This window comes from Lithobates pipiens, unplaced genomic scaffold, assembly GCF_037356315.1.
Source record: "Lithobates pipiens isolate NorthernLeopardFrog02 unplaced genomic scaffold, aLitPip1_a1.2 Scaffold_37, whole genome shotgun sequence".
NCBI classification, from domain to species: Eukaryota; Metazoa; Chordata; class Amphibia; order Anura; family Ranidae; genus Lithobates; species Lithobates pipiens.
In genome coordinates, this window is record NW_027507825.1 from 20,174,931 (window position 1) to 20,201,254 (window position 26,324).

Genomic DNA, 26,324 nt, shown 5'->3' on the forward strand with positions numbered 1-26,324 from the left:
GCAATTCATATTTCCTAATCTATTTTTGATATAGTAAGTAAACAGCTCAGGGACAGGACTCAGGAGGAAATTAGAATGGACAGGCACACACACACACATATGAAATTGACTCACAGTGACACTGACAGCTGTGTGCAGCAGCACAGATGATGGTGACACCTCATTGGCACATGCCCCCCTGAGTCACCATGACAGTCTCTCTCCACGCCAGATGGTCTCCTCAGTCTACTCCAGTCCAAAAACGTGCTGACAGTCCTGCTCCTGGCTTGCCTTGCTCCCATCCCGCAGACCTGCATACGAGGCTCCGGCCGCTCTGCTCGGCTCCCTTGCAATATGACATCACAAGACACACTCAAGTGCCTCCTTCCGCCAGACCCACCCCCTGCCTGCGCCACCCGAACACGCTGTAGCAGGCACTCAGATGGTCCCTGACAGCTCTTAAAGCGGGGTTCCACCCTAAAGTGGAACTTCCGCTGATCGGAACCCTCCCCCCCTCCGGTGTCACAATAGGCACCTTACAGGGGGGAGGGGGGTGGAGATACCTGTCAAAGACAGGTATTTACACCCACTTCCGGGCATAGACTCCCGTGGGAGTCTATGTCATTTCCTGTCCTGCCGCACTGTCTGCTGGGACACACACAGGTCCCAGAGACAGTGCGGACAATTCCTATTGCGCTGTGCGACTCGCGCATGCGCAGTAGGGAACCTGGAAGTGAAGCTGATTCGCTTCACTTCCTGATTCCCTCACCTAGAAGGGTGGCGGCAGCAGCCGAGGGCTGAGCGATCGATCGGCCGCGACTGCCGGCATTGCTGGACCCCGGGACAGGCGAGTGCCCATTTATTAAAAGTCAGCAGCTGTAGTATTTATAGCTGCTGGCTTTTAATATTTATTTTTTTAGGTGGAATCTCTCTTTAAATGGTACTGTGCATGCGCAGTTCTGAACTGAGGCATATTTTTTACTGGCAATCTTTCCCTATCACTGGCATGAGAAAAGTGCCTGTTTTTTTACTGGCTGCCAGTAATAATACTGACAGTTGGCAACACTGAACCTGGGAAAGTCTCACGTCAGAGCGATGTTTTGGATCGTCTGCTGGATATTACTTGACTATGTCAGTTAAGCACAAAACTATAAAATGGTTGCATATGTGCCTTTATCGCTTGTAAGTTAACCGTAAAACATCCTTTAGTATGCGGAAATACAAATTTAACAGTTTCTTTGGGAAAAGCTCAAAGCTTTCAAATAGGAGGTAAAAGCCAGAAACATGATTGTGTTTATAGCGAAGGACATGCAGTCCTTAAAATATGTCACACGCTGGCTTCACGGCATTCCTGAGCTGACTTTGTTTGCTTTGGTGTGTATTGTCATGACGGATTATATTTTCAGTTGTTGGATGGCAGTAAATTCTCCTTTTCACGCTTACTCATGGACGCCTACTTTCACCAAGATAAAACTCCAGCTACGTATATGGAACACCTTTTTATTATACCGTATCAGTTTTAAGTTAACCAAATATAATTACATTAATTACAACTGAAATCAAGCTTACTTTGGGCATGTAAGTGGATACATATACAAGGAACTGACTTAGGTGGCCTTTCAGCAGCATGAAAGCTCAGGGTGGGCTTCACCGGTGTACTGAGTGCTGACCTTCAGTAGTTGTCTGGTTGCAGAGCTGCAGTCTAATGTACTGAAATACTCCTTGCTTATCAAGTCTTTTATGAATCTTTTTTGCAGCATAATGACCACAACTATTTATATTTTGTCATCATTTATTCCTTACATTTTCAGGTGCCTTGTAGGGTTGCCACCTTTTCTTCAAACCAAACCTGAACACTTTAGCAGCGCAGCGGCGAATGGCGCAAAGTGTAAGGGTGTTTCGCTCACCAAAAGGTCCCATGTACTTTAGAGCTCCCAACATTGCCCATTAAATCGGGGTTCCCAAAGACCCCTTACATCAGAGTCCACAGGGCACCCCTTACATCCGAGTCCACCTTACTCTGGTGTACTCATTCGCTCAGAGGCAAGAAAGAACGAGAAGGGAGGGAGGGGGGAGACTTCAGTCACAGGCATTGGATGGTGGCTCAGGAATCGACACCTTTCAACCACTATGTATCTGCTGGCTGCTGAGCTTCAAATTTCTAGTTCACCCATCCCTTTCCTGAGGCACAGAACAGTGGGGATTGGAGGGTGGGTGGCAGGGCTGGACTGGGACAGAAATTTGGCCCTGGACTTCATCCAGACCGACCCACTTACATTTTGAGTGTCCCATCAGCACTCCCTTACATCAGAGTGTCCCATCACCAGCCCCCTTACATCAGAGTGTCCCATCACCAGCCCCTTACATCAGAGTGTCCCGTTAGCAGCCCCCTTATATCTCAGTGTCCCATGAGCAGCCCCCTTACATCAGAGTGTCCCGTTAGCAGCCCCCTTATATCTCAGTGTTCCATGAGCAGCCCCCTTATATCAGAGTGTCCCATGGGCAGCCCCCTTATATCAGAGTGTCCCATCGGCAGCCCCCTTACATCAGAGTGTCCCATCGGCAGCCCCCTTCCATCAGAGTGTCCCATCGGCAGCCCCCTTACATCAGAGTGTCCCATTAGCACCCCCTAACATCAGAGTGTCCCATTAGCACCCCCTAACATCAGAGTGTCCCATGGGCAGCCCCCTAACATCAGAGTGTCCCATGGGCAACCCCCTTACATCAGAGTGTCCCATTAGCACCCCCTTACATCAGAGTGTCCCATCACCAGCCCCCTTACATCAGAGTGTCCCATTAGCACCCCCTTACATCAGAGTGTCCCATGGGCAGCCCCCTTATATCAGAGTGTCCCATGAGCAACCCCCTTACATCAGAGTGTCCCATCAGCATCCCCTTACATCAGAGTGTCCCATCACCAGCCCCCTTACATCAGAGTGTCCCATGAGAAGCCCCCTTATATCAGAGTGTCCCATGAGCAGCCCCCTTATATCAGAGTGTCCCATGAGCAGCCCCCTTACATCAGAGTGTCCCATCAGCACCCCCTTACATCAGAGTGTCCCATCAACAGCCCCCTTATATCAGAGTGGCCCACTGAGCCATCGGCCCACCGGGAACCTCCCGGTAGTCCCGATGGCCAGTACATGCCTGGTGGGTGGGCAGACAGAGGGGTAAGGGTGGGAGGTGAAGGAGCAAATTAAACCAGCTCTCCTCTCCATGTATGGGGGTTGGGCCCATGCGCACACCTAGGTACTTGGTGGGTTTGGTACCCAGTTACTTCGGGAACTGCAGTCCATTCTAAATAATGTATCCAGACACGATTCAAAAGCCGGACTGTCCGGGTCAATGCCGGACAGGTGGCAACCTTGCAAACAAACTTTTTGGCTGATTTCTTAGCAGCTTTAAACAGAGAAATATACAGTTACATTGAAAGACAGAGCGCCCTCAAAAGGACAAGTACATACTTGTGGTTCAGAGACCGAAAAAATAGGAGGTTGAGCAAGATTTTTACCACCCCCACCCCCACAAAAGCAGAAAAGCAGGGTTGTACACTTGCCGCGGCACAGTTAAAATATACACCCCCCCCCCACATCGCTTCCAGTGGCAGGTTCCTGCGAGCCTCAATGTCCCCCTATGCCCAATATACACCACTATTAAGCTGCACGTCTCATAAATTCGTGCAAAAGGAAAAACAATAAATATTACGCTGTGCTAAATCGTGCTACACCATGTAGGCCTGTATCTTAGTCTATTCATATAAACCAACAGACACATGTAAAAAACGTATAAATATAAAATATATACACACACACACAACTGTTAAAAAAATAAATAAAACGCTCATGTGATTCTATGTGATCAATATTGCTAGAATAATCCAGTAGGGGTATATAAAAAAAAAAAACACACACAAAAACGTACTTTCCAAAAAAGTGCTTTTTCCGTGACCAACAATAATTAAATACTGCGACAATCTTAGAAAAATGTGTCTTATTACAAAACTGTGCCAAAAGTGCATGTGCATAAATCAATTCCTTAAACGTGTTTCTGTACCACAAGGCCTTATTGAAAAAAGAATTCTATAAATTATTTATGAAAGTCCTGCTGATAAGACGTATTTAAAGTGCATGTGCGTGATATCCAGTGATGCTAATAATGGCATGCTCCAATATCCTTCCGTGCTGCAGATCATGCATTGGTGCAATCCGGTGACCCCCTAGGTAATGTATGCTCACCTTAGAGTGTGTGACTCAGCTGTTACACTTAGTCAAAACAGGTGTGTGAACCACTACAGGGTTCTATGCTGGTTCCTGGATCACAGATTCCCAATGTAGTATCCCGAGAGTATGTGAGAGAAAAAACTCGATGGTGTGATATCACTTTTCAAAAAATTTTAACTAAATAAAACACACTCCCCTAATGGGGTACTCACATGTGCAAGGTGCGTCAGTGCACCGCTCTATTCCAGGCGTATAAGATACCGAACTGGTAAAGGTATGGTGTGTGTCACATCCTAGACAGACAAACTACCTCTCGTTCCGTCCTGGCCCCTCCCCTACGCGTGTCGATACTAGGGATGACGTATCTTCCTCAGGGGGTTTCTGAATGGACGGCCGACTTGACAGTGATGTTTGCAGATATGTCTGTATGTCAGCAGCAATCCAGGGATGGATATCCCGATGCGAAGCTCAGAACACAGGTTGGCAGGCGACCGAAGGGGTGCTGGATGGATGTCTGAGAGACAGCAAGCAGTGCTAGGCCCCTCTCATCCGTGTTGGAATGTTGTACACCATGTGGTAGGCCACGACCTCTCTCCCTATGCACAGAGATGTCCGTCTCGCATCAGGCCAAGGAGGAAGAGACCGCAGGGTGGGACTTTGGCTTCTTTTATAGCTCCTCCCAGCAATCTCTCTGATGGTAGCAAAGATCTCTGGGATATGTAGTCTAAGTGCATAGTCACACGAAGAAATTATTAGTCTGAAGAATTACTGACCCCACAATCCCTTTATTTTGGCTCACAAACATGATGTCAGTTGATAACACTGGGCACTAGAGGGGCATGCGATGCATAGAAACACCGGAGGATTACTGTGCTTTTGCAATTGTAGTGCACATTGCTACATCCTCCCCCCACTCCCACTTGAAAGTCTTTGGTCCCAAAAGACAGAACACAACCTGTGGGATTACTTTAGTAGGTCATAAGAACTAAATCATTAATCATCTGACAAACTATAAGTTGCAACAGCTAACAACTGACCCAACTAAGGATCTTCTAGTAAATTATATACATCAGGCAAAGTCATATTAATTTTGTGACAGGCCAATAACAAGTTAGTGGCCCACTCAGTGGTGTCAGGAGGTGGATCAAGGTCATCCTTTACTAAAGGTTCAATAAAGGAACCAAGTGCTTGACTGGAATGTTGAGCAGTGGGTATGAGTTCATCAAAATTTCCTCCAAGTGTATCATATGTCAGTCTTTTTGGTGGGCATATCCTCTGTCTCAACCTGGAGTAGATGTTTTCCATTGGCTCTGGTCCCTGTTCTGTTCCCCAGAAACTGCATACAGATTCAGGTTCTACTTCAGGCTCTAGTCCTGGTTCAAGCTGTGGTTCTGGTTCAGGGACCGTCTCTCTCTCTCTCTCTCTCTGCTGTTAGTAGGGGGAGTGAGAGTATCCATCACACTAGGCACTTCACTGGGTTCCATCTTGACCCCCTCATCGCCCCTTGGTGTGTGAGAATCTGATGTTTCAGTTTCAGGCAAAGGAAGACGTATCCTCCTCCTGAAGGGTGTTCTTTGACAGTTTTCTTTCTCAATACCAGGGACGACGGAATCGTCTTCCGAAGGAGAAACCCACAACCAATCAAGAGTTAATTCTTCATCGTCACTCTCCTCTTTGGGGGAGTGTGGGTGGGCAAGCTTTCTAGGCCCTAGGCTTGAGCGCTGGGACTGATAAGTCTCTAAGCAAGGGGCTGAGGGTGCTTGAACAGCCTTTGATATGGACAGCAAATAGTTTCACTGCTAAGTCTTCAGAGGGCTGGTCTTTCCTTCCAGCCGAATATGGTACACAGGGAGCCTAGATGTTGATGTTTACAGACAATGTAGGGTTGGAAACACCATTGATGAGCCAGCTTATGCTTCCCAGGCACCCCTAGATTGTGCAGTAATTAACCCAAAACACCTTAAGTGTGAAGATTCATGTAAAAAATTATATATAGAAATGAAATTACAATTCCAAAAAATATAAATAGAAAAAGTCTCTATGTAAGATGTTGATCCAATCCAAACGTGAAATACGGGTCACCATCCACCTTCTCAAGATGAAGCTAGCATGCAGACACCCTGTGATATTCCCGTCACCTTTAGAAATAAAGGCTTACCAGATAATATGGATCCAAACGAATATATATTCGAAGGATCATGCAAGCTTGTACACTTAGAAGGCGAGATTATAGATGTAAAATGTCCAGGGAAGTAACAAGTCAGACTCCACATAAAGATGTCCTCAACTAGTTGTTAAATCCTCATCGGTACACTCCAGCACAAAATGTTGAACTCCTTTTAAGATGTGATGTGTTTTCCTTTGAGCCCTTTTTTGCACCTGGGACGCAACAACTCTCCTGAGTCCAGTCTCTTCTCCTGCCTCGTGGTAATTGAACATCCCTCAGGAAATAAGATGGAGTCTCCATCTTATTTCCTGAGGGATGTTCAATTACCACGAGGCAGGAGAAGAGACTGGACTCAGGAGAGTTGTTGCGTCCCAGGTGCAAAAAAGGGCTCAAAGGAAAACACATCACATCTTAAAAGGAGTTCAACATTTTGTGCTGGAGTGTACCGATGAGGATTTAACAACTAGTTGAGGACATCTTTATGTGGAGTCTGACTTGTTACTTCCCTGGACATTTTACATCTATAATCTCGCCTTCTAAGTGTACAAGCTTGCATGATCCTTCGAATATATATTCGTTTGGATCCATATTATCTGGTAAGCCTTTATTTCTAAAGGTGACGGGAATATCACAGGGTGTCTGCATGCTAGCTTCATCTTGAGAAGGTGGATGGTGACCGGTATTTCACGTTTGGATTGGATCAACATCTTACATAGAGACTTTTTCTATTTATATTTTTTGGAATTGTAATTTCATTTCTATATATAATTTTTTACATGAATCTTCACACTTAAGGTGTTTTGGGTTAATTACTGTATGATGATGCACTAATTAGGTCATTCATAATTTTGTTTAGCGCTACACTAAGTTTTTGATATTTGTTAATTATTCACTGTTTTATCCTTGTGATTGTGTTAGCAGCTTTTTTCTGTTTTTTGGATAGCGCAGTGTCACAGGGAACGTTTTTTACCCCTAGATTGTGCAACCACACGATCTCCAGTCTGGAAATCCCAAACCCTCACTCTGAGATCAACGTTTTTCTTGTTCCTTTGTTCTCTGATGGCTTTCTCATAAGACACTTTTAGATTCTTCCAATGTCTGTCAATATACCCCCTTATAAGAGGCTTGGGAGGTGTGATCTAGTAATGTTCCAAAGGCCAGATCCACAGGTAGGCGAGCTTCTCTCCCGAACATTAACCTGTAGGGGGGAGTATCCAGTAGAATCATTTGAGGTGCTATTATAAGCATAAACTACTTCAGCGATACGATCCCCCAATGCTGTTTCTTGGGTCCCTAACATGTTCATCAGGGCACGGTTGAAACACAGGTTGTGGATTCCCTTGAGGATTATAAGGCATTGATTTCTTTATTTCTTTAGTCCTTGATTTCTTTATGTTTGAGAGTTCACATAGTCCTCTGATCAGTTTGCTCTCAAAATCCCGACCTTGATCCGAATGCAGGCGCTGAGGCAACCCGTAATGAATAAAACACTTCTCCACTAGAGTCGTTGCCACAGTACTAGCTTGTTGATCCCTAGTGGGAAAAGCTTGAGCAGATCAGGTAAAATTATCTGTCACAACCAGGACATTACTCCGTCCACTCAGGCCAGGTTCCCGACACAAGAAATCAATGCACACCAACTCCATGGGTCCTTGGCTTTGAAGATGGCTCACTGGCCCAACCTCCGCTCTCATGGATGGCCAGTAAAGTATAGATCTTGCGGATGGAATCCACCTGCTCAGCAGATGACAGGTCCATGTCCGCTCCACTATGCAGAGCGGACATTGACACAGTCCCGCTCTCCTCTATGGGGCAATTGGATGGAAACTGACCATCTGATCACTTCCATCTGATCCGATCTGCCAAACGGATGGAAAATATTTCTACCATCTGTATGGCAGACAGGATCGGATCAAATGGCGACGGGTGTCAGCGGACATGTCCGCTGACATCCACCGCTCCATAGAGGACAATGCAGGGTCTGATCAGTTAATCTTGAAAAACTGTCAGGCGGACCTGATCGCAAAGTCCGTGTAAAAGGGCCTTCAGGAAGGGGACCTATTGCCTTCTGTTAAAGAGTTGATTACTTTAGTCAGAAAATGGTTTAGAAGGGAAGCAAAGTGCTTTGAAGTGAAGCCGTTGGGACCTAAACTCTTTCCAGTGGGAGTGCTTGCAGCAGTCCTCAAGGTGTTTGATCATGTACACGATTTTGCCTTGGTATAAACCTATTGCCGTCCCTGTTACAATAGAACTCAGAATGGGGGAGGGAAAAGCAGCACAAGGAGCCAAATCAGTAGTACTGCAGTGTGTGAAGCTTTCTGACTGGAGGAGAGAACAGAGTGACAAATGATTAAGCTCATCAGCCGATCAGTCGGCTGCTGGGAGAAGAAGGGGGGGAGGGGGTGATTGGGTGGACAAGACCTGTAGGTGTTCATGAACTGCAGCATAAAACAGGTAGGTTTCTTAACCGGAATAGCATACTATTCAATTTATTCAGGATGTGGCACAATGTTATACTTGGCGTTTGATTGCCACCTAAGGGCACTGCAATCTTATTCAGTATTTCAGGTTTCTTACCCCGACAATCAGTTCTGTGCTATGTCCAAGCTGTGCAAATCTCAGGACTGTATAGACAGAACAAATCCTATTGGCAGGTAAAACGGTTCTCATGTACGTTTCATCTGTGTATTTTGTACTTTGGAGTTGTGAAGTGAGCTGTAGGGAAATGGTGAGGCTTTGTATGAACCCCAGCAGTCAGCATAGGACAACGATTGCAGGAAGGAGTCTCGCCAACACAATATAGGTGACTCAGATGTTTTATGAAATGTGTGATTTGTTACGATAAGGGAAAGCACTCTTGAAGATATGACGTCCTCTTACAAGTTTTTGTGCTTCTATAAGATGAACGAGATTACACTCTTTATTCTTGTCATAGTATAAGACTAATAACAGGTAACGTCACTAACACAGCTTCTGTATTAAAGCTCATCTTTGGACAGATATGAAAGGCACAAATGAATTTATTAGTCATCCATAATTTAATAATTCATCACGTAATCATTCATACATCATTACATTACTTTCTATATACAAGCAGTGTAAGCACTTGAATGTGACTTGGTATCCAGCTCATTGCAGTCCTTGTACAGCATAGTTGTATCAAAGAGGGATTAGGCCTCATGCACACGAGACGCTGTTAAACGCGTGTTCAGAGGCAGTTGGACACTTTTTTTCAACTGCCCCTGAACTCATTCAATGTTATCCTATGTGTCCATGTACACAGTCTCGTTTTTTGCTGTTTTTATACAGTTGCGTTTAACCTCGTTTTTCCAGAAGCAAAAAAATGGGTTCAGACGCAAAAGTTTCCACGTTTCAGACGCAAAACGCAGCTGTCGCGTTTTGCCGCGTTTTCGTTTATAAGCGTTTTTAAAGGTGACCTATTTGTTTGACATTAAAAATCTCAAAAATAATTGCAAATGATGAAAAAACATTAAAAAATATTTGAAACAATTGCAATTGCAAGTGGACAATCCACAACTTGTGGCAAGTGACATGGCAGGTGGCGAATGACGTGGCAAGTGAACAATCCATAACTTGTGGCAAGTGACGTGGAAAATGGACAATCCACAACTTGTGGCAAGTGGACAATCTACAACTTGTGGCAGGTGACGTGGCAAGTGAAGTGGCAAGTGGACAATCCACAACTTGTGGCAGTTGACGTGGCAGGTGACGTGGCAAGTGGACAATCCAGAACTTGTGGCAAGTGACAATCCACAACTTGTGGCAGGTAATGTGGCAGGTGACCTGGCAGGTGACGTGGCAAGTGGACAATCCACAACTTGTGGCAGGTGATGTGGCAAGTGACGTGGCAAGTGGACAATCCACAACTTGTGGCAGGTGACGTGGCAGGTGACGTGGCAAGTGGACGATCCACAACTTGTGGCAAGTGACATGGCAGGTGGCAAGTGACATGGACAATCCACAACTTGTGGCAGGTGACGTGGCAAGTGGACAATCCACAACTTGTGGCAGGTGATGTGGCAAGTGGACAATCCACAACTTGTGGCAAGTGACATGGCAGGTGGCAAGTGACGTTGACTATCCACAACTTGTGGCAGGTGACGTGGCAAGTGGACAATCCACAACTTATGGCAGGTGACGTGGCAGGTGATGTGGCAAGTGGACGATCCACAACTTGTGGCAGGTGACGTGGAAAATGGACAATCCACAACTTGTGGCAAGTGGACAATCTACAACTTGTGGCAGGTGACGTGGCAAGTGAAGTGGCAAGTGGACAATCCACAACTTGTGGCAGTTGACGTGGCAGGTGACGTGGCAAGTGGACAATCCAGAACTTGTGGCAAGTGACAATCCACAACTTGTGGCAGGTAATGTGGCAGGTGACCTGGCAGGTGACGTGGCAAGTGGACAATCCACAACTTGTGGCAGGTGATGTGGCAAGTGACGTGGCAAGTGGACAATCCACAACTTGTGGCAGGTGACGTGGCAAGTGGACGATCCACAACTTGTGGCAAGTGACATGGCAGGTGGCAAGTGACATGGACAATCCACAACTTGTGGCAGGTGACGTGGCAAGTGGACAATCCACAACTTGTGGCAGGTGATGTGGCAAGTGGACAATCCACAACTTGTGGCAAGTGACATGGCAGGTGGCAAGTGACGTTGACAATCCACAACTTGTGGCAGGTGACGTGGCAAGTGGACAATCCACAACTTATGGCAGGTGACGTGGCAGGTGATGTGGCAAGTGGACGATCCACAACTTGTGGCAGGTGACGTGGCAAGTGGACAATCCACAACTTGTGGCAAGTGCCATGGCAGGTGGCAAGTGACGTGGACAATCCACAACTTGTGGCAGGTGACGTGGCAAGTGGACAATCCACAACTTGTAGCAGGTGACGTGGCAAGTGGACAATCCACAACTTGTAGCCAGTGATGTGGCAAGTGACGTGGCAGGTGATGTGGCAAGTGATGTGGCAAGTGGACAATACACAACTTGTGGCAAGTGACATGGCAGGTGGCAAGTGATGTGGCAAGTGGACAATCCACAACTCGTGGCAAGTGACGTGGCAGGTGATGTGACAAGTGACGTGGTAAGTGGACAATCCACAACTTATGGCAGGTGACGTGGCAAGTGGACAATCCACAACTTGTGGCAGGTGACGTGGCAAGTGGACAATCCACAACTTGTGGCAGGTGACGTGGCAAGTGGACAATCCACAACTTGTGGCAAGTGACGTGGCAGGTGACGTGGCAAGTGACGTGGCAAGTGACGTGGCAAGTGGACAATCCACAACTTGTGGCAGGTGACATGGCAGGTGGCAATTGACGTGGTAAGTGGACAATCCACAACTCGCAGGTGAAGTGGCAAGTGACATGGCAAGTGGACAATCCACAACTTGTTGCAGGTGACGTGACAAGTGACCTGGCAGGTGACATGGCAAGTGGACAATCCACAACTTGTGGCAAGTGACATGGCAGGTGGCAAGTGACGTGGCAAGTGGACAATCCACAACTCGTGGCAAGTGACGTGGCAGGTGAAGTGGCAAGTGAGATGGCAAGTGGACAATCCACAACTTGTCGCAGGTGACATGACAAGTGAGCTGGCAGGTGACGTGGCAAGTGGACAATCCACAACTTGTGGCAGGTGACGTGGCAAGTGACGTGGCAAGTGTACAATCCACAACTTGTGGCAGGTGACGTTGCAAGTCACCTGGCAAGTGGGCAATCCACAACTTGTGGATGGTGATGTGGCAGGTGACGTGGCAAGTGACGTGGCAAGTGGATTTGGCAGGTGACATGGCAAGTGATGTGGCAAGTGGACAATCCACAACTTGTGGCTGGTGACGTGGCAAGTGGACAATCCACAACTTGTGGCAGGTGACGTGGCAAGTGGACAATCCACAACTTGTGGCAGGTGATGTGGCAAGTGGACAATCCACAACTTGTGGCAAGTGAAATGGCAGGTGGCAAGTGACTTGGCAAGTGGACAATCCACAACTTGTGGCAAGTGACGTGGCAGGTGACGTGGCAAGTGATGTGGCAAGTGGACAATCCACAATTTGTGGATGGTGATGTGGCAGGTGACGTGGCAAGTGACGTGGCAAGTGACGTGGCAGGTGGCAAGTGACGTGGTAAGTGGACAATCCACAACTCGTGGCAAGTGACGTGGCAGGTGACGTGGCAAGTGACATGGCAAGTGGACAATCCACAACTTGTCGCAGGTGACGTGACAAGTGACCTGGCAGGTGACATGGCAAGTGGACAATCCAAAACTTGTGGCAAGTGACATGGCAGGTGGCAAGTGACATGGCAAGTGGACAATCCACAACTCGTGGCAAGTGATGTGGCAGGTGACATGACAAGTGAGCTGGCAGGTGACGTGGCAAGTGGACAATCCACAACTTGTGACAGGTGACGTGGCAAGTGAACAATCCACAACTTGGGGCAGGTGACGTGGCAAGTGACCTGGCAAGTGGGCAATCCACAACTTGTGGATGGTGATGTGGCAGGTGACGTGGCAAGTGATGTGGCAAGTGGATTTGGCAGGTGACATGGCAGGTGACGTGGCAAGTGGACAATCCACAACTTGTGGCTGGTGACGTGGCAAGTGAACAATCCACAACTTGTGGCAGGTGACGTGGCAAGTGGACAATCCACAACTTGTGGCAGGTGACGTGGCAAGTGACGTGGCAGGTGATGTGGCATGTCACGTGGCAAGTGGATAATCCACAACTTGTGGCAGGTGAGGTGGCAAGTGACGTGGCAAGTGGACAATCCACAACTTGTGGCAAGTGACATGGCAGGTGGCAAGTGACGTGGCAAGTGGACAATCCACAACTTGTGGCAGGTGACGTGGCAAGTGACGTGGCAAGTGGACAATCCACAACTTGTGGCATTTGACGTGGCAAGTGACGTGGCAGGTGATGTGGCAAGTGGACAATCCACAACTTGTGGCAGGTGACGTGGCAAGTGATGTGGCAGGTGATGTGGCATGTCACGTGGCAAGTGGACAATCCACAACTTGTGGCAGGTGCCGTGGCAAGTGACACGCTAAATACAAGTACACTGCTGGTCTCACAGCTGCTGCTACTCACTCTGGTCTCACAAAATTGCTGAAATAGTTAATAATACTGTTTTTTGAGTTGGGGAGGGTCTATGATGTTTGCTTAACCAAACGCTTCTAGACGCAAACGCGGTAAAACGCTGCTAAATCGCCGCAAAAATCGCCGTTTCTAAACGCCGGTTTCAGCTTTTAAAAACATGTGTCCAGCAGAGTTTGCATCTGCGTCTAGTGTGCATGAAGCCTTAGGAGGGAAAGAAGGGGAAAGGGTGGGGAAAAGGAGGGGGAGAAAATGGGGGATATTGTAGCATCAAAAAGAACAGGTATATTTGGGACTATAATTAAGATGCCGACTGTAAATAAGTGACATCATCTCAGTCCCTAATGATAAAAAAAAGGAAGGAAAGGGAAGGGAAGGGGAAAAAGGGAGGAATGGTGATGGGGAAAGGGGTAAACAAAAAGGATATAGTTCATTTTACACTCTATTATAGATATATCCAGGCTTTACTTGTTCCTGATGAGTGGCAGATTATCCACGAAACGCGTCGAGCTTCTCTACCGATGCGATGTCACAGCTACCATGCGACAGCATGCAATTTTTATCCTTTATCTTTGAGGAATATGAATCAATTTTTATATTATGGTATTTTACTATTATGTCAAGTATGTACGTTTTAGATAATTGGGTGAGTTGTATATTTAGTGTTTATGTGGGAACGATGATATACATTGGTTATCATTGTACCTTTTATGTGATTTACCAATCATGTGCATTACAATTTGTATGGGTTTCATTACAATGAAATCCATTGCTTTATATGCTTCAATGTACACAATAAAATACTCTTTATTATATTTATTGATTCAATTTATTTCGGTGGTGTGTTGCATTTAAAGACCCTAATTGCTTTTTGTTTACCCCTTTCCCCATCACCATTCCTCCCCTTTTTCCCCTTCCCTTGCCTTCCTTTTTTATCATTAGGGACTGAGATGATGTCACTTATTTACAGTCGGCGTCTCAATTATAGTCCCAAATATACCTGTTCTTTTTGATGCTACAATATCCCCCCATTTTCTCCCCTTCCTTTTCCCCACCCTTTTCCCCACCCTTTTCCCCTTCTTTCCCTCCTAATCCCTCTTTGATACAATTTCATAGGGATTGGAGACAATTGGTCTATTGTTACCGTTGCCTCATTTAAAGTCCCATTGTGATACTTTGTTTTTGAATGCTTGTACAGCATAGCACGGGCGTGAGAGGAAGAAGCAGCACAAGCTGCCAATCAGTTTAGCTGACAAGGGTGCTGATGGAAAGAGAAAACATTGCGACAGAGATGAGCTAATTGCTATATTGCCCCCTTTTCACCATCTAGTCACAGGCTGGGGCTCATCCAGGTTGAATTACAATCATGTATAATAATTTCCCTCAAAGGGAAATTAATATACGATTGTAATTTTGTTGGAGTTCAGATGCTATCCAAGTTGACATATAAAGGTTTACAGTTGTAAGACAGACCAACAGACCATTTTCCCCTCTTGTTTCTAAATAGCAGGTTGGAGGATAACCCAGGCTCAAAGTGGGTTAAATGATGCTGGCCACCAGATTGAGGACATCTAGTGGCAGAGGAAATATTGCAGGGGCAATCTCTGGATTGAGGCTGAATATTACAGAAAAAGCTGTTTTTCTCATTTAATTGTTCAAAGCGGAGTTCCACCCAAAAGTGGAACATCCGCTCATTTGTCTTCTCTCCCCCCCTTCGGCGCCACAATTGGCCCCTTTCAGGGGGGAGGAGGGACAGGATACCCGTCTTTGACAGGTATCCTGTTCCCACATCCGGGAGTACGGGCCGCAGCCCATGACGTCACCGCGGGTCTCCCTCCTCCTCTCTCTGTCGCCGGGGCCAGTAGGAGAGAGGAGCACGGCCTCGCTCATGAGCAGTAGGGCCGTAAGGCTACTGTCATGGTTATGCAGAGATCATCCTGTGTTTGCTTACCTTCCCTCATGTCTTCAGACTAAGAAGCCAGCCACTTCCCCCTGGTGGTTTTTATAACCTCTCCTCTAAGCATGGCTCCACCCCAGGCCCTATCAGGGAGCCCTATATTAACCTGTGCACTGCAGGCCTTAGTGCTGATCAACCATTGTGTATTCTTTGTGTGTTAGCTTCCGCTTTCCTGCCGTGTGCTCTGCTACTGTCTTCCGTTACCGACTTTGGCGTGTCTTGACTATCCTTGTTTGCCTGTGATCCTGACCTTTTGGCGTGTACCCGACTATTCTTGTCTGCTTGTGGCCCCAACCTTGGCTTTGTCCCTCATCCCTATCCTCCTGTTGCCTACTGTGGGTGTGAGCTGGGGGACCCTGGGGGTCGTGACCTGGAGCCAGTTGCAGCCAAGTCCATCCTCACCACTGGAGGCTCTGGTGAACACCTGCTGGCTCTTAGACTCCGCGCCCCAGGGAATCTTACGCTCTAACCCCAGTGGGATCTGTCCCCCGTCTGCAGCAGTCAGCCGTAGGGTCCACAACCTTGTGGTGCACTCCTGTTCCCTACGGTGTGCACCTGTCACCTCGCCTCAAGGTGACCTGACAGCTACACTGTCGGGTAACCCTTACCCCCAATGGCGGTGGCAGCGCCCGGCAGCTGATGGAAACATCAGCTGCGGTGCCGACATCGCTGGACTCCAGGACAGGTAGGTGTCCTATTGTTAAAATCCAGTATCTGCCGTATGTGTAGCTGCTGGCTTTAATTTAGATTTTTTGGAGCTGAACACGGCTTTAATGTGCTATTACTTTTTTTTTTTTTTATCTCGTTTCTTTGGCTACATTTCTGCTTTAATCACTAGATTGTAATTATTGGAACTAACTCAGTCAGGAATTCTGAACTTTGATCACCCGCACTTTTGCATTATTTGATATGAAGGTAACTACCTGCTGTATCTGAACATGAAACTCTTGCCGAAGCTTTTCTTCTGGTTTTGGATACAGTGTGGAAGGGTTAGAGGATCTGCAAAGTTTTACTGCCATCTGTGTCCCTGCTGGAGAAATTTTAACATTACGTTTTGATCCCCCCCCCCTCCCCCGATTGCCATCACCAGGACAGAAAGTGATGGAGAATCTAATTTAACAGAAGGAAAGTGGATGTCTCCTCAGGACGACACGTGCTACAGTGACAACTGTCAAGGGTGGGAATGCCATGGTTGTCCCACACATTACTTGTCTGCATATGATTATCCCCCCTGCTCCACGGGAGTTTCTGGTCCCCTTTTGTTGCCCTCACATAAGGCACAGCTGTCGAATAGGGGTTAGCCAAAGATCCTCCAAAAGTGACAAAATACAACAAAGTCACACCTTCAGCATCACCCCCGTGCCACTCTTCCAGGAACATTCTTCTGAAAGTGCCTTTTCACTTAACGTAAAACTTCCAGTAGAGCAGAAATTTAGGGGTGGTCGATAAAAAAGGATGGGGGGTTGCAACAAGGTGAAACCCAGGTCTAACCTTCACCCCAGGGACTCTACTTGTGTAGCTATGCCATTGAATTTCGTATATGGTCCACAGAGCATAAAGAGTAAATTATGGGGACATTGAAAGATGAACTCCTGCCCACCACCTCCCAACACAAAGATTCATTTTGGTAGGATCTGCTTTTTAAAATGTAATAAATTGGCAATATTAACAGCTTCAACACTTTGGGCACTTTAAAGCGGAGCTCCACCCTAATCCACCCACAATTGCCACCTTTCAGGGGGGAGGGGGGTGCAGGTACCTGTATAGTACAGGTATTTGCACCCACTTCCGGCATAGATATCCGCAGAATCTGCGGATATTGACGCCACTTCCTGCGGGTCCCCGCTGTCTGCTGGGAAACACACGGATCCTAGAGACAGCGGGGACCATCCTTATTGCACAGCGCAACTCGCGCATGCGCAGTAGGGAACCAGGAAGTGAAGCCGCAAGGCTCCACTTCCTGATTCCCATACCAAAGATGGCGGTGGCAGCACCCGAGAGACGATCGAGAGATCGGCTTCGGGTGCCAACATCGCGGGCGCGCTGGGCGGGTAAGTGTCCTTATTTTAAAAGTCAGCAGTTGCAGTATTTGTAGCTGCTGACTTAAAAAAAAAAAAAAAAAACGGCGGAACTCCCGCTTTAACCCCCTTTCTGTCCAGCCCAGTTTTCAGATTTCAGTGCTCTTGCACTATAAATGACAACTGCACAGACATGCAACGCTGTACCCAAATAATTTTTTTTTCACACAAAGAGCTTGCTTTGGGTGGTATTTAAGTACCACTGGGTATTTTATTCACTCGCTGATGAGGCTGCACTGATGGGCACTGATGAGGCGGCATTAATATGCAGCACTGATGGGTAGCACTGATTAGCAGGCACTGATTGACACTGAAAGGCAGCACTGACTTGCATCACTGATGGGCGCAGACGAGCACAGACTGGCATCACCGATGGGCACTGTTGGGGCTGCACCGATAACCAGGGCACCAATTATCTGCACAGGTCTCCCCTGTGAGGAGAGGTTGCCGATACGCGCTCCTCTCTTCACACACTGTCAATGGTCAATGTAGGGCGAGGAGAGCCGATAACAGGCATTTCCTTGTTTACATGTGATCAGCTGTGATTTGACACAGCTGAGAGACGCATCATTGGCTCTTTACCGAGATTGGGGACAAGCCATGTCCCAGTGACAGTGCACCAGCAATCGCCGCACTACGCACAAGCACAGCCAGACTGGGGTGACGTCATATCTATACGGCGAGCGGTAGTTAAAATGTGTATCTTTAGTCAAAAATTGTATTTTAAAATCATATATTCATGTCCACATTGTGTTTCTACCATCAACTCACAGCATGGAATTAGGTTTTACAAGTAAGCTTATATTGGATTGTCAATAACACCTATTGTTTGCATTGCTTTTAGAATGCCGACGTTATAAAATGAATGTACAATATATGCTGTGACCATAGATCTCTAGACACGTGCACACTGAAATATTTCGGAATTTTGTTTTCATCCAAAAAATTTAGTTACTCCCGAAATTCGTTTTTATTTCATTTTGTTTCATTAAAAAATGCATTTGCCCGCAAATGCCGAAATAATTAAGGTTGAATCTGTCATTGAAGGCTTATGGTGTCTGTTGAATGTTCTAAGAAGATTCGACGGAGCTGCTAAACTGTACGACGGCGCCATCGTACATTTCCGGTCGAATGTTCTGCCTACAAGCTATGGTAAAATTCTAGTGTTGTATGACACTAGTAATAATTCTATTTATTAATTGTAATTACTAGTCAACCAACGTTAGAATTCTTCTATAGGCTATGGGCGGAGCATTTGACCATAAATGTCCGATCGCGGCAACTGCTTCATGTCAAATCTTTTCTCTCTATGTTGAATAATCTTGGACTAAGGTTGCTTTCACACTGGGGCGGTATTCAGGCGTTACAGCGCTAAAAATAGCGCCTGTGTAGCGCCTGAAAAAAAACGTCCCCTTTCACTCCAGTGTGAAAGCCGGAGGGCTTTCACACTGGAGCGGTGCGCTGGCAGGACAGTGAAAAAAGTCCTGCTAGCCGCATCTTTGGAGCGATGAAGGAGCGGTGTGTATTCACCGCTCCTACCCATTGAAATCAATGGGACAGCGCAGCAATACCGCCGGCAAGACGCCGCTGCAGCGGCGCTTTGCGGGCGGTTTTAACCCTTTTTCGGCCGCTAGCGGGGGTTAAAACCACCCCGCTAGCGCCCGCAGACCGCCGCTAAAACGACGGTAAAGCGCCGCTAAAAATAGCGGCGCTTTAGCGACGACGCCCACACCGCCCCAGTGTGAAAGGGGCCTAAGAGTTAGGTTAGGCGCAGTCGATCTTTTTTGTTATTGTCTCTATAATGTCGAATCTTTTCTCTCTGTGTCAAATCTTTTCTCTCTGTGTCAAATCTTTTCTCTCTGTGTCAAATCTTTTCTCTCTGTGTCAAATCTTCTCTCTCTGTGTCAAATCTTCTCTCTCTGTGTCAAATCTTCTCTCTCTGTGTCAAATCTTCTCTCTCAGGTGTCCTTTTATGAAGCAGTGAAATCTATTCACTGCTTCATTCTTCGGCATTCACATAGGAGATCTTTCTCCTCTGTGTGCCACTTTATGAAGCAGAGTAGATTGCTTCACCCTTGGAGGAGTGAAGTGATCTACAAACGCTTCTAACACTGGAGAACGGCTCCTAATACTGGAATGTCGTGAGACTTTACGAGATTACAGTACTAGAAATTCACTGATACACAGAGATATCAATTTATTAAGCAGTGATAAATTATCACAGCTCAATAAACTGACACACGGTGTGATTAATGTTAGTGAAATAAAGAGTCCCCCTACATAATATATACATGTATACATACACAGACATTATACATACATGTATATACACACACATTATATATATATGTATGTATATATATGTATACACATAACTATGACAGGGGGACATGGTTACATTGTTGGGGGGTCTGAACGAGGCATAAGGAAGTTAATTATCTTCCTCTTTCCTCCTTAGATCCCCCCAGATTCTCTCTTCACTCCCCGGTTCTCCACCTCTGAGCTTGTGAATCGGGGAGTGTGAATTCTGACACAGATCGCCAGTGAAGCGCTGAGATCCCAGCTTCATAAACTGGCCGTTACTGTGTCATTCAATGTGTATTCTCAGAGTGTGGAGATAATCGGCGGGAGAACAAGTTCAAACACTTCTCCCCCGATTATCTCTTGTTTATAAACTGTTTATGGGCTGTGATCAGCGGCGATCCTCTGGATCTCCACTGATCACTGCTTCATAAACGGACACCTCTGTGTCAAATCTTCTCTCTCTGTGTCAAATCTTCTCTCTCTGTTTTTCAAATCTTTTCTCTGTTTTTCGAATCTTTTCTCTCTGTTTTTCGAATCTTTTCTCTCTGTGTCAAATCTTTCCTCTCTGTTTTTCAAATCTTTTCTCTCTGTTTTTCGAATCTTTTCTCTCTGTGTCGAATCTTTTCTCTCTGTGTCAAATCTTTTCTCTCTGTGTCAAATCTTTTCTCTCTGTGTCAAATCTTTTCTCTCTGTGTCAAATCTTCTCTCTGTGTCAAATCTTTTCTCTCTGTGTCAAATCTTTTCTCTCTGTGTCAAATCTTTTCTCTCTGTGTCAAATCTTTTCTCTCTGTGTCAAATCTTTTCTCTCTGTGTCAAATCTTTCCTCTCTGTGTCAAATCTTCTCTCTGTGTGTCGAATCTTTTCTCTCTGTGTCGAATCTTTTCTCTCTGTGTCGAATCTTTTCTCTCTGTGTCGAAGCTTTTCTCTCTGTGTCAAATCTTTTCTCTCTGTGTCAAATCTTTTCTCTCTGTGTCAAATCTTTTCTCTCTGTGTCAAATCTTTTCTCTCTGTGTCAAATCTTTTCTCTCTGTGTCAAATCTTTCCTCTCTGTGTCAAATCTTCTCTCTGTGTGTCAAATCTTTTCTCTCTATGTCGAATCTTTTCTCTCTGTGTCGAATCTTTTCTCTCTGTTTTTCGAATCTTTTCTCTCTGTGTCAAATCTTTCCTCTCTGTGTCAAATCTTCTCTCTCTGTTTTTCAAATCTTTTCTCTGTTTTTCGAATCTTTTCTGTTTTTCGAATCTTTTCTCTCTGTGTCAAATCTTTCCTCTCTGTGTCAAATCTTCTCTCTCTGTTTTTCAAATCTTTTCTCTCTGTTTTTCGAATCTTTTCTCTCTGTGTCGAATCTTTTCTCTCTGTGTCGAATCTTTTCTCTCTGTGTCAAATCTTTTCTCTCTGTGTCAAATCTTTTCTCTCTGTGTCAAATCTTTTCTCTCTGTGTCAAATCTTTTCTCTCTGTGTCAAATCTTTCCTCTCTGTGTCAAATCTTCTCTCTCTGTGTCAAATCTTTCCTCTCTGTGTCAAATCTTTTCTCTCTGTGTCAAATCTTTTCTCTCTGTGTCAAATCTTTCCTCTCTGTGTCAAATCTTTTCTCTCTGTGTCAAATCTTTCCTCTCTGTGTCAAATCTTCTCTCTGTGTGTCAAATCTTTTCTCTCTGTGTCGAATCTTTTCTCTCTGTGTCGAATCTTTTCTCTCTGTGTCGAAGCTTTTCTCTCTGTGTCAAATCTTTTCTCTCTGTGTCAAATCTTTCCTCTCTGTGTAAAATCTTCTCTCTGTGTGTCAAATCTTTTCTCTCTGTGTCGAATCTTTTCTCTCTGTGTCGAATCTTTTCTCTCTGTGTCAAATCTTTCCTCTCTGTGTCAAATCTTCTCTCTCTGTTTTTCAAATCTTTTCTCTCTGTTTTTCGAATCTTTTCTCTCTGTGTCGAATCTTTTCTCTCTGTGTCGAATCTTTTCTCTCTGTGTCAAATCTTTTCTCTCTGTGTCAAATCTTTTCTCTCTGTGTCAAATCTTTTCTCTCTGTGTCAAATCTTTCCTCTCTGTGTCAAATCTTTTCTCTCTGTGTCAAATCTTTCCTCTCTGTGTCAAATCTTCTCTCTGTGTGTCAAATCTTTTCTCTCTGTGTCGAATCTTTTCTCTCTGTGTCAAAGCTTTTCTCTCTGTGTCAAATCTTCTCTCTCTGTGTCGAATCTTCTGTGTCGAATCTTCTCTCTCTGTGTCAAATCTTTTCTCTCTATGTAGAAAAATCTTGAACTAATAGAGCTAAGGATAGGCACATTTGACCACAGATTCGATGGACACAGATCACTATTGTCAGAGTCATGTCGAATCTCCTATCTATATCGAACTGTTGCAACAAAAAACGAAAATAAAGCATTTATGTCGGATCTTTCGGTTTTCGGATTCTGCACGCTCGTTACCGTTTGTTAAAACGATAACGAAAATACCCCAAATTCAGACGAAAACTAATGCACATGTCTATAGATCTCCTGTAATAATAGATTTAAGCCAATAGCTTAGAAAAGATTAATAGATTCCTAAAGTAAGCTGGGTCCATTGTCCATTTCTATTCTCGTTTATCTGCCACACTGTTGCGGCAGATAAAGTACACAAAAACAGGCAGTGTCATTAGTACAGTGACAGTGCATATTTTTAGCACTGATCACTGTATTAGTGTCACTGGTTCCCACAAAGTCTCAAAAGTGGGAGTTAGTGTCAGAATGTCCACCTCAATATGGTAGTCTTGCTGTTAAAAAAACGGTGATCGCTGCCATTACTAGTATACAAAAAAATAATGAATAAAACTTCCAGTAAACATCCCAGAGTTTGGAAACGCTATAACTTCTGCACAAACCAATCAATATATGCTTATTGGGAGTTTTTTTACCGTAATTTTGTAGCAGACTACATATTGGCCTAAATTTATAAAGACATTTTTTTTTTTACCTTATTGGATATTTTTTTATAGCAGAACGTAAAAAATATTGGTTTTGTTTTCAAAATTGTCGGTCAAAAAATGCCACCAAAAGAAAGCTCCATTTGTGGGAAATAAATTTTAAAAATTTTTTTATTTGAGTACAGTGTTACATGAGCGTGCAATTGTCAGTTAAAAAAACTCAGTGCGGATAAATAAAAAACATACATAAAATGCCACAAAAATGCCATAAATCATTCCCATAGTTTGTAGACGCTATAACTTTTCTGCAAACCAATCAATATACGCTTATTACGATTTATTTTACCAAAAATATGTAGAAGAATACATATTGGCCTAAACTGATGAAGAAATTAGTTTTTTTAACCACTTACCGACTGACTCCTGTACATATACGTCAGCAATTTAAAGAGGGATATCTCGGTAACGGCAGCAGCTGCTGCCACAACCGAGATATCCATCTTTTCAGGAGCCGGTCCTCTTCACGATAATGGTGGTCTCCACGCTGGATTTGCCGCGAGATCACCGTGATGGGCGGCGGGAGAGGTGCCACCCCCTTCCCGCCACTCTCACACACCCTCCGACGCTTATCGGAGCCGGTGGTAGTGCTGGAGGCGATCGGGTCCTTTCATGTCCTCGGTATGGAGACGAGTGAGGCTAAGATGGCCACCACTCGTCTCTATACCATAGGAGGGCGGAAGCGACGTCAAAACGTCACTTCTGCCCATACCTCTTAAAGGAACATTTTTCTGTTGTCATTTTTTCTAATGGCAATTTTTTTTTTTTTTTTTTTGCATTTCAGTCCAAATATGAGATCTGAGGACTTTTTGACCCCCAGATCTCATATTTAAGAGGACCTACCGTGCTTTTTTCTATTACAAGGGATGTTTACATTCCTTGGAATAGGAATGAAAGTGACCCAATTTTTTATTTTTTTTTTAAACAGTGAAAAAATAAATAAGAAAAAACACATTTTTTAAAGCGTCCTGTCCCGACGAGCGCGCGCGCAGAAGCGAACGCACACGTGAGTAGCGCCCGCATATGAAAACGGTGGTCAAACCACATATGTGAGGTATCGCCACGATCGGTAGAGCGAGAGCAATAATTCTAGCCTTAGACCTCCTATGCGAACGCAAAACATGCAGCCTGTAGAATTTTTTAAACATTGCCTATGGAGATTTTTGAGGGTAAAAGTTTGACGCCAATCCAGGAGCGGGCGCAATTTTGAACACGGTTTAGGAGATATTTACAAAAAGGCATGTGCCATAGACACCCACGCACAGGCGCACTGAGCAGGCCGCAGATCACTGCGATATGCCGCTCGGGTCGGCTCCCGTGCGCATGCGGCGGTAGTGACGTCATAGCGGCTCTGGCGAATCACAGCGCCGGAGCAGTGAGACCCGGAAGTCCCTCAGGGATACATGGCAGCGGCGAAGATGAAGACGAAGGACCGCTTCGGGGCTTCGTTCTCAGGTAAGTTATTTATAATGCTATGCTTGCTTGCTATGCAATAAAGGAGAATTATACAAAAAAAAAAGTTAAACCCACAAGTGCTTTTTATTTTTTACCACTACTATTCCCTTACATTGGCTTTTGAAGTTTACAAATTCAGCAATTTAGAAAATCGGATGAAAGGCTTAGCAATGGGAAACACTGATTTGATAGATAAATAGTGCATTTTATATATAACTATATAAATCAGATCAAAATGAGGGACAAATGAGGACAGGTGGACTTTGTTCCAAATCAGGGACAGTCCCTTGAAATCAGGGACAGTTGGGAGCTATGCAACTGTGGATCAGAAAATGTATATAAAAAAAGTGCAAAATAGAATTGCACCTAGTGATTTAAGTCTCTCCAAATCAAAGTTGCGTAACTTGTCGGGAAAGTCGAAGCCTGACAATGACTCTTTTATGACTCTGTGACCTGGGAAAGTCTATAGCTGGAGGCAGCTGAAAACACTGCTACCATCCACTGCTTGCTCTGAATAACGACCAGGCTGATGTGGCTCACTCTATAGGCAGGGAACTTGCCGTGGGTAAGGATCTGGGAGGGACTAGAGCAGCATGGATTTGTTTCGCATGCAACTGCTGAAGTTTTCATTTGTCACAAAGGGATACAGAGAAGAAGCAGCACCTTGGCTTTACAGAGGCTTGCTGACCCAGGAAATTTGGCCATGAGCAGTGTAAGTGTCCTTGGTTAAGACCTTTTCAATCTTTCCGTCTTCTAGAGTCCTAGGATATTGAAGCATACACAAATCAAGTGGTCCATCTAATATTGTGTTTCTTTGTGTTTCCTTTCCTCCCTCCCTGTGTGTTCTGGGGAGGAGTGAGACTTTGTATGATGTCACAGGCTTCCCTCTTTGCGGGGCTGAGTGAAGTTTCACTCTGCTAAATTCCAAGTCTGCATGTGCTGCCATGTGTCGATCAAGGAAGACCAAATGATCTAGCAGTGCCTTACCCTGAGGGCTGAATTTTCAGCCCTGCATCTCTTTGGACTATGACGGAGGAATCGGACTGCAGAGAACTTACTCACCTAAGCCCTACCGATAGCCCAGCCATCTCCGCCGTGATGTTCTCTGCTGGCGTGGTGGGAAACGTGATTGCCCTGGTGCTGCTGGAGACTCGTCGCAGGGAATTTCGAGGGAATATTTCTCTATTCTTTATTCTGGTCTCTGGACTGGTGGTCACAGACTTACTCGGCACCTGTATGATCAGCCCTGTAGTCATGGCCTCTTACGCGAGGGGGCTTTCATTAGTCGAAATGGGACTTTGTAAATATTTTGCATTTGCCATGACTTTTTTCAGCTTGGCCACCATGATGATCTTATTTGCTACGGCATTAGAGCGAGCCCTGGCCATTGGGCACCCCTATTTCTATGAGAAGTTCATCAAGAAGCGATGCGGGATCATCACCTTCCCAGTAATCTATGGCTTCTCCATCTTCTTTTGTCTCTTCCCGGTAATGAACTTTGGGGAGTTTATCCAATATTGTCCCGGGACATGGTGCTTCATTGACATGAAGAGTCGAAATACCAATTCCAATCTTAGCAACGTCTACTCCATGCTTTACGCCACCCTTCTTCTCATCCTCATCATCGCGGTGTTGACCTGTAACCTTGTGGTCATTGTCAATCTGGTCAGGATGCACAAGAGGCAGAAGACCCGTAGGATTGGTTCCATTACTGCCAATAAGCGGGACAGGATTTCCATGTCCGAGGAGATTGACCACCTTATTCTGCTGTCCATCATGACCATCACCTTCATTATCTGTTCCCTACCTTTTACGGTAAGATGCAAAGTTATTTGCTAAGGGATAACCTTTTCTCCGTTTTACTTGTCCACACAGCTCTACACACCTGTAAGGTTACACTCTGTTAGCCATGTTGCCAACAATGATATTTCGCAAAAGAATTATAGGGTGGAAAGTGAGAGGTTTCAGCACTGCACAGCAAACCACAAGGCTCAGTTTACTACAACAGCTGAGTTTTCTTAACTCTACTTTTATCTTACGATAATTTCTTCCTAAAAATGTCCAGTATACAAACTTCAGTTAGATTGAC

The 26,324-nt window shown here is 45.3% G+C and overlaps 1 protein-coding gene across 2 annotated transcripts in view; it reads left to right on the forward strand.

The window, feature by feature from the left end:
- Positions 1 to 24,955: 24,955 nt before the first annotated feature.
- The window catches only part of LOC143956591 (prostaglandin E2 receptor EP2 subtype-like), a 65,546-nt gene continuing 64,177 nt past the window's right edge, over positions 24,956 to 26,324 (forward strand). For both annotated transcript variants that reach the window (XR_013269958.1, XM_077466802.1), the window contains exon 1: positions 24,956 to 26,050. Coding sequence is in view for 1 of the 2 variants with exons in the window: in XM_077466802.1 (XP_077322928.1) it covers positions 25,262 to 26,050 (789 nt within the window). In the remaining variant the exon portion in view is untranslated. The remainder of the gene's footprint in view (positions 26,051 to 26,324) is intronic.